The sequence below is a fragment of the Nuphar pumila genome, chromosome 3, assembly GCF_984573655.1.
Source record: "Nuphar pumila chromosome 3, dmNupPumi1.hap1.1, whole genome shotgun sequence".
Taxonomy (NCBI): domain Eukaryota; kingdom Viridiplantae; phylum Streptophyta; class Magnoliopsida; order Nymphaeales; family Nymphaeaceae; genus Nuphar; species Nuphar pumila.
Window position 1 is genome coordinate 50,789,894 of NC_143251.1, and position 13,216 is coordinate 50,803,109.

Here is a 13,216-nt window from a genome sequence, read left to right on the forward strand (position 1 = left end):
ATAAAAAGATATGAATGGATGATGTAAAGACCTTAAAAGTTCTAGGCTTGGATTATTACAGAAATCCCATAGACTAATATTAATTTTTGCTCTTGAAAGCAGAAACAATGAAAAATGTGAATGACACATGTAGACTCAAGAAAAGATGCTAAACTTTTAAAGAAATAAACAATGGATAACATTTCTGCATATGTAAGTGGTCAAACAGATATAACAAAGATACGTACAATACATGCCATGATTGCTGAAACAGCAAATAATGATCCTCCAAATCCATCTTGAAGTCCAACAGAAACAGCAAGGGAAGTAACTGTGGCCGAATGAGCTGATGGCATCCCGCCAGATCCAACAAGTTTCTTAGCATCAAAACGTCTTTCCTTGTACCTGCATGTCTAAAATAAATTATGATTTCTCAGAAAACAATATTTAGAAAGAAAGATATCTGCATGCAATCTAGAAATAATAAGATACTTCAGTCCTAACAATAGCCGAAATTTAGCATCATTACATATATTACCTTGTTGGTAAAGAAATCAGTAGAATCATGTAACAACAGAGCTTCATAAAAGAAGAAAGAACTGATGTTGAATGTTTTTAGAGCATTAGCTTTTTTTGAATTTTTTTCATCAAAACCGTTACCATTTAATAATAGAGTAAGATATTACATCCAAAAGTTAATCTCATTCCTTTTTCCTCCAGGGATATGCTTGCAAAACTATGAAACACAATTTCACATGGGAAAATAGACAATATTTCTCCAGGTGAGGAAGTTTTTTGTAGTTTGAGAAAGCCTTCCCTGTCCCCATTCAACAGTGGTAATTCCTGAATTTGTAATTAAATCAAGATTGAGGAAAGAAAGTGTTAATATGACCAATTCAAACTAAGGTTATCAGTCGAGGAAGTGAAAAGCGAGACACTTCTAAAATTTTAGGAAGCGAGAAGCACAAAACGACTTAGAAGCGAACCGAAAATCGTCTCGGAAGGGAGTAGAGAAGCAAACCGGAAATGACCTAGGAATCAAATTGGAAGCAAACCAAGATTCGAGAGGGAAACGAAAAGGGAAGTGACTTAGGATTCGAGTGGAAAGCGAAAGGGACACGAATAAGAATCGAAAGGGAAGCAAAAATGTAATTATATTTTTCTTAATTTACCAAAATAGAATATCTATACAAAAATAAAACATGAGTAGAAAACATTAAAGCTGATCTATTAATCTCAAAACTAAATCACATATGCAAGTGTAACCATTTAACAAATGCATCAAAACAATTACATTAACGGCAGTTCCAAAGTTGGAGTTATAGAGAAATCTTAAATAGGAAATTAGGGAAATTTGTTTTTTCCTTTTTTATTGAGTTAATGACCCTTCAATCAAGAGTTTATGTTTAGGTATTAATTTTGGGAAAAGAAGTGGCAATTGTTTAGCTTAACAATTGGTAGATTTAATTTTTTTTCTGTATTTTGAATTATCTTATTTTAATTTTATATTCTGCTTCATGACAATTAAGAGAGCTTTCCTTTTTTCTTTGTAGCAACAAGGTTAATGTGATCTCCCCATACAAATAAAATCAATAGATGCTTAAACCTCCCAAGCAATTGGACACCTTCCCTAGCAAGGTTTCCAAAATCCAACTTTGGAAGACCATGACCAGGTTCATGTCTTGGTTCTACAAGTAACTATCATTCAACAAGGCCATCTCTTTCTCAAAATCTAAACAGGGAGAGACTCAAATCTAGAATTGGATGTCAAGGCCTGTAAGCAAATCAGATTTCAGGGATGGGTCTTGATCAGAGCCATATCCGCTAAGAAGCAGATTAGTCCACGGCTCCCAACAAAACACTGAATAAGTTACAGAAGACACTATTTACACATTATCAAATTAGCATCAAAATGACAGAAAGGACATTACTATTAATAATCAAGGAGAGGGGTGGTAATCAAATCAAGCCGCTTGTGCCTTGTAGCGACTAGAAGGAGGAACACGAGAACCGAGGCAGAAGAGAGAGAGAAAGAGGAAGAGAGAGGGAGAGAGAGAAAGGAGAACTCGTTCTACTTTGATTAGGGCTAATCTCTATGTTAAATAGAGAGAGGCCAATATAAAAATTACATACAAGTCCCTTATTAAACAAGAAATATCAAATAACCTACTTTTAAGAAAACTTAAACTTAAAACCTCTTAATCTCAACACTCCTCCTCAAGCTGGAGCATAGATATCAATCATGCTCAGCTTGTCACAGCATTTTGAGAAATTTGGTCTAGCAAGAGGCTTTGTAAACATATCTGCAACTTGGTCCTCCGACTTTAGATATTTGGTAGTGATATGACCAGCTTGAATCATATCTCTTACATAGTGGCAATCAACCTCAATATGTTTTATCCTTTCATGAAAGACAGGATTGTTCGCTATATATGTGGCAGCCTTGTTATCACACATCATGGTCATAGGAGAGGAAACCTTCACCTGAAGATCATTTAGAACAGTACGAACCCACATTAATTCAGCAGTTGTTTGGGTCATAGCCCTATATTCTGATTCAAAACTCGACCTAGAAACCACATTGTGCTTCTTACTTTTCCATGAAATTAGGTTATCTCCCAAAAACACACAGAATCCTGTGGTAGATTTTCTATCCACTACAGATCCTGCATAGTCAGCATCAGAGTAAGCCACTATCTCCAGAGTTCCACCTTTCTTGAATAATAACCCTTTTCCAGGAGAAGATTTTAAATACCTGAGAATCATTATAGTTGCATTCCAATGTACCTCAGTTGGTTTGTCCATAAATTGGCTAACTTTGCTTACTGTTAAAGCAATATCAAGCCTGGTCACAGTTACATATAGTAGCTTCCCTACTAGTGAGCTATAGCTTTTGCTATCAACCGGTTTCGACCCTTCTTCAAACAACTGAACTTTATGGTCCATGAAAATATTTGCTGGTTTAGCTCCCAACATTCCAGTTTCCTTTAATAAGTCAAGAACATACTTCCGTTGAGACAAAACCATCCCTTCACGGCTTCTGGCAACTTCTATACCCAGAAAATATCTAAGTGAACCAAGGTCTTTTGTAACAAAGTGTTTTTGAAGATGAGCCTTTGTAGCTTCAATATCTTTCACATCATCTCCTGTAAGAATGATGTCATCCACATATACCACCATAACAACTATGCCTGAGTTAGTTTTCTTGATAAATAATGTATAATCTGTCGCTGACTTATTAAAGCCAAAACTTGATATCACTTTAAACTTTTGAAACCATATATGCGGACTTTGTTTCAAGCCATATATCGTCTTTCTTAATCTACACACCTTTTGACACTCCCCCTCAACCTCGAATCCAGGAGGTTGTTGCATATAAATTGTCTCAGATAGATCCTCATATAGAAATGCATTTTTCACATCTAATTGACACAAACTCCAATCATGATGAACAACTACTGAGAGAACAAGACGAATGGTGCTCATCCATGCAACAGGAGAAAAGGTTTTAAAGAAATCAATACCATAAGTCTGAGTATACCCTTTTGCTACTAATCTGGCCTTGTACCTTTCAATAGAACCATCCGATTTGTACTTTATTGTATATACCCATTTGCATCCAACAATGTCAGCATCCACTGGGGAATCAACTAGATCCCATGTATGCTAAGACAATAAAGCATCCATTTCTTCTTACGTAGCCAGCTTCCACCTGTTATCTAGTTCTGCTTGTTGATAGTTCAGAGGAATAGTTTCAGCAGATAAGGCTGAAATAAAAGTTTTCATCTGATTTACAATTCTGACATCGGACACAAAATGAGATATGGGATATAAGGTACATTGTAATATCCCCTTTCGTAGAGCGATTGGCCTGTTATCATCATCATGAAGATCACTATTGTGAGTAGTACTTACCTCAGGAGAAGAAGAAGATGAAGGCACTGGAGGAGGTGGAGCTCTACGCACATATACCAATGGAGGATTATTAAATCGTGAAGAGGATGAAGTTTGGTTCGGTAATGAGGGCACAAATTCCAAAGGAAAAGGAGGTATAGGTAATGGAAAAGCCTCAGCTGGATCAACTTGCATATGGGAACCGGTACTAGAGTAATATAGAATGGATTCCAAGATACATCCGCACTGACATACTCTCTGCGAGAAATTGGATCATAACATCGATATCCCTTTTGATTTTTTGGATAACCTATAAATATGCATTTAGTAGCTTGAGCATCTAATTTATCACGGTCAAGGCCAAGTTTGTGTATAAAACAAACACATCCAAATATTTTAGGTGAGAAAGAGAAGAGTGGGGCATTAGGTTTTAGGATATGTAATGGAATTTGATCTCCCACAGAAGATGAAGGCATGCGGTTGATCAGATAACAAGCAGTGATAACCACATCACCACAATATAACGCAGGAACATTGGATTGTATCATAAGGGTCCGTGCGACATCAAGCAGGTGTCTGTGTTTTCGCTCAGCCATACCATTTTGTTGAGATGAATAGGCACAGATAGTTTGGGGTTGAATGCCATGATCTTGGTAAAATTGTAACAGGGCTTTTGATTTAAACTCAAGAGCATTATCAGTGCGAACAATCTTGACAACAGATTCAAATTGAGTTTTTATTTCAAGAATTAAGGATTTGATAATACTTAGAACTTCAAATCTTTCCTTTATTAAAAACACCCACGACAACTTAGAAAAATCATCAACAATAACAAGATAATATCGACACTGAGTCATAGTAGGAATCTTACTAGGACCCCATACATCTGCATGAAGAAGATAAAAAACTTTATGACTGGACTGACTCTGACTCGAAGGGAACGAACTTCGATGATGCTTGCCCAACTGACATGCTTCACACTGAAATGATGTAGTAGAAGGAATTTCAGAAAAGACATAACGAAGCTTTGACAATGAAGGATGACCAAGACGACGATGTCACTGAACAGGACTGGATGAGTGTTCCACTGCATCATAAACATTACCCACTGGATGATGTAGGTAGTAGACTCCATTTTCTTCATAGCCTCCACCAATCTTCTTCCCCGTCAGCAAATCCTGAAAATGACAACCCATCGGATCAAATATCACTCTACCGTTTAGTTCTTTGGTAAGACAACTAACAGAGAGTAAACTTTGAGGAAAATTGGGAGCATGAAGAACATTTTTCAACTGTAAGAAGGAGGATATAGAAATATTTCTCTGACCAACAACTGGTGAGGAACTCCCATTGGCTAATGAGACTCCTCGATGAACAGTAGTATCCTTTAGATCTGAAAAGAAAAACGAATTTTCACACAAATGTCTGGATGCACCAGAGTCAATAATCCACTTACTATCATTCAGATAAAGATGATTCCCTGTTGAGTAGGCCACACCAGCTACAGGAGAGGAGGAGTTCGAAGGGCGAAGAGCTATCAGCTCATCATATTCTGCTTGACTGAGGGTGATACTATCACTTGCAGAGGCATTATCATGTGCATTTGTTACCTCTAGTGTAGTAACATTTGCTTTTGGAGCATTTGACTTTGATGAAGAAGAAGTTGGTCAGCCATGCTTATCCCAGCAACGATCTTCTAAATGTCCAAATTTTCCACAGAATGTACATTGAAGTTTTCCTCTGCCTCCCATACCTCTGCCACGACCTCGTCCTCTGATATTCTGAATATTTCCACGCCCATAACCAGATGAGACAGCTAGAGCAGATGACTGGGACACAGGGTGAGATTGTGGAAGAGAGATCGCAAGTCTACTTAGACGATTGTATGCATCAGCAAGAGTAGGTACATCGGATCCAGTCAACATTTGTACTTTTGCAACCGAAAATTCTGAAGATAAACCTCTGAGAAATCGAGCTACCATGGTCTGTTCTTGATGATCCTTTTTCTGTGAACAACACAGAAGCTTGTGGGCATTGAGTCTTTCAAACGTTGCTTTGACGGAGGCATAATACTGAGCCAAGGTCTGATCTCCTTGCTGCAGATTAAATATCTCTTGTTCGACTTGCAGGATACGACTCACATTAGTTTCTTGGGAATACGTATCTCGAAGATTATCCCACATTTGTTTTGTTGTATTATAGTAAATTAAACCATCTACAATATGCAGTTCGACGCTATTCATGATCCATGATATAACTATGTCATTATCTTCGAACCAAGTACTGTATTTTTCCACCTTTTTATCAGGTTCAGTTTCCAGTAAAATACGTTTTCTACGATGTCCAGATACCGACATCATAAAAGTTCTGGACCACCTGACATAATTTGTTTCATTCAACCTCACAGACGAACCATACGAGAAGGGGTTTGCAAACGCTTTATACTCCCCAATAGCCTCAATTTTGTAATCAAATTTTGTAATCAAATTTTGGAATCAAATTTTGAAGCTTCACCCATACTGAATAGAACTAACAGGATATGAGATATTTGATGCTAATACTGCTACAAAAAAAATAATCAGATTCAAACTCTTGGACAGCGTGTTTTATGAGCACACGTCAACCACAATCACGACAACACACGGCTGTTTCACCACATCAGGCATAAATTCAAGATAGCTGACAAAGACAGCATGTTTCACGATCATGCGTCAACAAATTCCACGACCACACAACTTTTCAACCCAAATCACAATAGCTGATTCAGAAAACAGCATGTTTCACGATCATGTCTCAGCAAATTCCACGACCACACACGACTATTTAACCCACATCAGACACAATGGGAAAATCAGATCAGAAACATACATTCGAGTAAACCAGAACAACGTCAAATACGACTTCCTTTTCATGATCAGATTTCGGCAACTGCACTCTACACATATTCCCGCAAAGAAAACTGCTTTAACGAAACAGAATATTTACAGCCGCTCCCACGAAGAATAATTTTTTTTTTCGCATGACAATAAGAGGAACCACTCTGCCGTAACACCCAACCACGCTGCAGTCGATCCAGTTGCAACACTATCATCGATCTGTAGATCTGATTACAGATCTATGTCATGAATTTAGTCAGACATCAGATCTGTGATCAGATCTATGCACGTAAATAGATAGAACAAAAAAAAATGTGACCACACCTGTTTCGCCACCTGTTCACACTATGAGGCTCCTGTTTACGCCACCTGTTTACGTTATTAGGCTCCAGAGATCCGGCAGCTTTGATACCATGTAGCGACTAGGAGGAACAGGAGAACCGAGGCAGGAGAGAGAGAGAGAGAGAGGGAGAGAGAGAAAGGAGAACTCGTTTTACTTTGATTAGGGTTAATCTCTATATTAAATAGAGAGAGGCCGATATAAAAATTACATACAAGTCCCTTATTAAACAAGAAATATCAAATAACCTACTTTTAAGAAAACTTAAACTTAAAATCTCTTAATCTCAACATGCTTGATCCAAAGCTTGGATATATATATATATATACACACACACACACAATAGACTTAGGAAACAATTTTTTTCCTCACATCTAACACCATAGATGTGATCGACATGTTTTTATTAGTGGGAACCGGCCTTTGTATTGCCAGAATTCAGCCAGTATACAGGTTTTTCTAGCGATCCAAAAAGCAATGGCTATGAATGCATTGATTTTTCTAGACTGATAAAAGCATGTTTTTTTTTCTTTTACCAAAAAAACATGATCCAGGGGTCAATTCCTATTAGATTGGTATACAGGAAATAAGGAGAGAGAGAGAGAGAGAAAGAGAGAGAAGTCACAATGGCTGGGGCGGCACACACTGCTCGACCACCGAAACCCTAAACATTAAAAGGTAAAAACATGTACAACGATATTACAAAAATGCCATTAATGAGGTTATATGGCATGTGTTCATACAATATGCGTATGGATCTGGATCCAGATCCATACGCATATATCCATACTGTATTCTAACACACTCCCTCAAGTTGTACGTGATTTTGGAGCATGTACAACTTGCTCTTCAATAGCCAAAATTGACGTCCTGTTAATCCTTTGGTAAACAGGTCTGCCACTTGATCTTCTGTTCGAACATGACGTAGTTCTATCTCCTTCATCTCGACTTTCTGCCGTATGAAATGTTGATCAATCTCAATGTGCTTCGTTCTGCTATGCTGGATAGGATTACATGCAATGTTTATTGCGCTTTGATTGTCACATAAAAGAAATGATCGAATAATTGTCTCCCCAAGATCACTCAATAAGTGTCTAATCCATGTGGCTTCTGCCGTGCCTGCAGCCATCGATCTGTATTCAGCCTCTGTACTCGATCGTGCCACTGCCTTTTGTTTTCTGCTGCTCCAGGACACTAAATTGTGCCCAATATAAACACAATATCCAGAGACAGATCGTCTCTCATCTAGATCCCCTGCCCAATCTGCGCCTGTATAAGTGATGAGTTCATGTCCTCTGCAAATTATCGTTCTTGCGATAAACAAGTCTGTCTCCTATAGTTCCTTTTAAATAGCGTAGAATGCGCTTCACAGCTTCCATATGACCCTCCGTTGGAGCATGCATAAACTGGGATACCTGATTGACAGCATAAACTATATCAGGTCAGGTCAGGTCTGGTAAAGGTCAAGTACTGTAACATCCCCACGAGACTTCTATACGTTGTAGGGTTGACACAAAGATGACCATCTTCAAAGCTCAGCCTTTGATGTAATACACTAGGAGTGCTGACTGGTTTGCAATTCGTCATCCCGGCTTTTTCCAGAAGGTCAAGAGTGTATTTTTGTTGCATGAGTGTCAACGTGTCTTGTTGTCTGTCAACTTCCACACCAAGAAAGTACCGCAACTCCCCTAAATCTTTCATCTTGAAAGTTTTCATTAAAAATTGTTTCACGTCTTGCACATGACTATCTGAGCTCCCAGTGATCACAATGTCATCAACATATATAAGAAGAAGTATAACAATGTCCGCCTTTTGGTAAATAAAGAGTGAGTGATCCAGAGAGCATCTTCTAAAACCATAACTCTGAATCTGCATAGAGAAACTTTCAAACCAGGAACGGGACGCCTGTTTCAACCCATACAGAGATTTCCTTAGTTTGCACACCCAGGCAATAGGATCCTTCTCGGCATAACCAGGTGGTTGCTCCATATACACTTCTTCCTTTAAAGTTCCATGCAAAAAAGCATTTTTAACATCCATCTGGCTAAGGCTCCAACCTTTATCAACTGCTAGGGATATGATGATACGAATAGTACCCATTTTGATTACGGGACTAAAAGTTTCGTCGTAGTCTTCACCATATTGTTGTGTGAATCCTCGAGCAACAAGTCGCGCCTTATATCTGTCAATACTTCCTTCAGGCTTATATTTTAGTTTATAAACCCATTTTGAGCCAACTACATTCTTTCCTTCTGGCCGAGGAACTATTTCCCAAGTCTGGCATTCATTAAGAGCTTCCATTTCTTCATTCATAGCTTCAGTCCAATGACGGGATTGAAGAGCTTGATTAAAACAAGTGGGTTCATCCTGTTTTGTGAGCTGAGACATAAACAACTGGAAATCAAGGGAGAAGGTCTCATAACTTACCCATCGTTGAATAGGATGCTTAATGCGTGACGGCCTTTGAGCCGAAGCATTGGTGATGCTTTCCTTCACATTCCTCGGCTCTGTATTTTTGTCCCGTCTAGTGTATATCTGCCCAGAGAAGCGTTCTACTGGGGGTGGCTCAGCTGGAGACTCAACTGGAGATAATTCAACATGCATTTGTGAGTCATTCAACTCCCTACTCAAGCCGAAGGAAGGACAATTTGTCTGACATGTTTCTCCTGTATTAGCAAAAAGATCTGCGCTCATCCATGGATCATATACTTCTAATTCTCGAGATGGTAACGCTGCAGAGTCATTGACTTGAAAATTTCCTTCATCAAAAACAACATTCCTGGAGGTCCTAATACGTTTTGTAGTAGGATCATAGCATCGATAACCTTTGTATTCATCTGCATACCCAACAAATCTGCACTTGACAGCCTTGTCCTGAAACTTATTTCGCAGAGATGAATCAACATGTACATAACATACACAACCAAAAACACGCAGCTCATCGTAAGAGGGATGTTGCTCGAATAAAGTATAATAAGGAGATTTCTGATCCAAAAGTGCCATAGGAAGACGATTTATGATATGAACAGATGTGTGAAAAACTTTTGTCCAGAGACTAACGGGCATATTGCTGTCATGTAGCATGCTCATTGCGCTCTCTACAATATGCCTGTGTTTCCTCTCCGCAACCCCATTTTGTTGAGGAGTATGAGGGCAAGAAACCTGTCGACTTATTCCTTTATCCCGAAGAAAGGCAATAAACTCGTTCGATGAATACTCTCCTCCACCATCACATTGTAAATGCACAATATCACAAGCAAACTTTGTTTTTACCATCGAATGGAATTCCCGAAATATTTGAAAAACTTCATGCTTGTGTTTTAAGAAATATATCCAAGTATAACGGGAATAAGAATCAATAAAGATAACATAGTAGCGACTGCCAGAAAGAGAAGGAATAGGTGTGGGTCCCCAAACATCAGAACAAATAATCTCAAATGGCTTTGAAGCTCTTTTATTTATAATATGAAAAAGAGGAACATGACTTTTGCAGAGTTCGCATGAAGAACATTTATTATTATTATCAAAAAATGAACATAAACTAGACTCTGGAAGGAGACCATCAGATACAAGGTTTTCAACAAAACCCCGACTACAATGTCCCAAACGACTATGCCAAATATTTGACTTATTACAATGAGATGAATTAAAAACTTTCAATGAAGGAAAAAACAAAGACTCTGAAGGTGAAGACACTGAAGAATGCTTGGACGACTTCAACTGGAGAACTGAGACTGAAGACGAAGACACTGAAGGAACCTCCTTGAAGACGTACATGTTTCCTTGTCGCTCCCCCTTAGCGAACGTCTCCTTCGTTCGGAGATCCTTAACATAAACAGAAGAGGGAGTAAATTCGACGGAAGAATTCATATCGTCAACAAGTTTAGCTACAGAAACAATGTTCTTTTTAATATTAGGAGCAAGAAGGACATTGGACAAGTGAAGTGAGGACTTTGACATAGGGATATGTGCACTGCCAGTATGACTAATGGAGTGATAAGTTCCATCTCCCGTAACTATACTACCTTTTTCAAAATAAGGCAATAAGTGAGATAACTTACCCGCATTACCCGTAACATGTGTGGCGGCACCTGAATCAACATACCACTCGCCTTGTTCATTTTGCTTGATCGTCATCTGTGACAATGCTGATAACAAAAGTTGTTGCACATCTGTGGATGACCCTTTTGTGTCCATAGGAGTAGCTGATTTATGCTCAATTTTGTTTATTTTTCCTCTATTCTGTAGATTAAACCAACAATCAGCTTTCACATGTCCTCTTTTGTTGCATAAGAAACAAGTGGGCACTCTCCTCTGATTTCCTGTATTAAAAACCCCTGAAATATTAGGTGTAGGCAAAATACCACGTCCTCCCTGCCCAAAACGTCCACGGCCTCTGCCTCCTTGATGCCCTTCATTCCCTCGTCCAAAACCTACAGAAGTGTCCATGGCCAATACTGAATGAGGACGAGCAGATTCATTTCCTTCTGCCCGTTGTTTCATAATCATCTCATGCTGGAGAAGCTTCGCTTGAAGATCGTCAAAAGTGGGCAACTGCGGAAGGCATGATAAAGCCGTGGTAAGCATGTCAAAATCAAGACCCAATCCATTGAGAAGTTGTTGAACTTTATCTTTATCTGCAATAGCACTTCCAATAACCGCCAATTGATCGGTAATACTCTTCAAGCGGCCTATGTATTCCATGACTGTCATGGAGCCTTTCTTCAAACTTTGAAATTCATTTTTTAAGTACATAACTCGGGCTTCTGATATCTGAGAATATGTCTGAGACAGCTTACTCCATAGATCCGCCGCAGTGCAATCATCTGAAAGAGTAACCAACACTTCTTGAGAGAGTGTTGACGTAATATAAGCAACCAAAGACTGATCCCGCTTCCTCCAAGTTGTATACTCTGGATTCTTAATAGAAATGGTAATTGTGTCACCCTTCTCATCTTTGGTTTCCTGCAAAATAAGTCGTGATGGTATAGGAACTAAACCATCCAGATGTTCATCGAGATCCTGACTCCGTATAAAATGAAGGATTTGCCTCTTCCAAGTCAAAAAATTAGAATGAGTAAGTTTTTCTGTAACAAGCTGACTCAAGAAATTTGCAGAGGGACCGGATGACGAATGGAAATCCATATCAATGGGACAATGACTAAGCAAACAAAACGAATGGAAAGAAACAAACAGGTCTGAGATCACTTAATCAAGCATGAGAACCTCAACAAGACATGTACCTGTGCTACCGATATCTGGAAATAACCACCTTTTTTTTTTTAGTTCAGAATCGAGATTGTAAACAGTTACAATCTGCCTGTAGGCGTTGCACAGGGGACACTAAAATAGCAATAAAGGAAGAATTTCTGGAATCAATAAAAAATAAAATGAATGAAACTGACAGACGTTGCACAGGGGACACTAAAATAGCAATAAAGAAAAATATTTCTGGAATCAAAGAAGTTCTGGAAATCAAAGAATGAATAAAAAGAATAAATAAATTTCTGGAATCAAAGACGATTAACAGATGAAGAAGATAAATGATTAACAGAGAAGATGAAGAAGATAAATCATTAACAGAGAAGAAAAGATGGATGAGCACGCTGAAAGGAAAAAGGGGAAAAGGAAAGTACCAACTTTCAGAAGATGAGATTTCAGATTTAGAAGATGAGATTTCAGATAAAAAAGAAGATGATCACGCTGGGACCTGTCCACGCTGGGGTTGTTGTTCACGCTGACGAACCACGAGATGATCGCGCTGGAACTTCTTCACGCTGGGGTTGTTGTTCACGCTGACGAACCACGAGATGATCACGCTGGGAGCTGGGGTTGCTGTTCACGCTGACGAACCACGAGATGATCACACTGGAAGTTCTTCACGCACAGGATTAACCTGTGTGCTTTGATACCATATTAGATTGGTATACAGGAAATAAGGAGAGAGAGAGAAAGAGAGAGAGGGAGAGAGAAGTCACAATGGCTGGGGCGGCACACACTGCTCGACCACCGAAACCCTAAACATTAAAAGGTAAAAACATGTACAACGATATTACAAAAATGCCATTAATGAGGTTATATGGCATGTGTTCATACAATATGCGTATGGATCTGGATCCAGATCCAT

The 13,216-nt window shown here is 38.8% G+C and overlaps 1 protein-coding gene across 2 annotated transcripts in view; it reads right to left on the minus strand.

The window, feature by feature from the left end:
• The window catches only part of LOC149842867 (Acid phosphatase/vanadium-dependent haloperoxidase-related protein), an 84,912-nt gene that overhangs the window by 49,318 nt on the left and 22,378 nt on the right, over positions 1-13,216 (minus strand). For both annotated transcript variants that reach the window (XM_090001616.1, XM_090001617.1), the window contains exon 2: positions 228-384. In XM_090001616.1, coding sequence (XP_089857742.1) covers positions 228-384 — 157 coding nt within the window. The remainder of the gene's footprint in view (positions 1-227; positions 385-13,216) is intronic.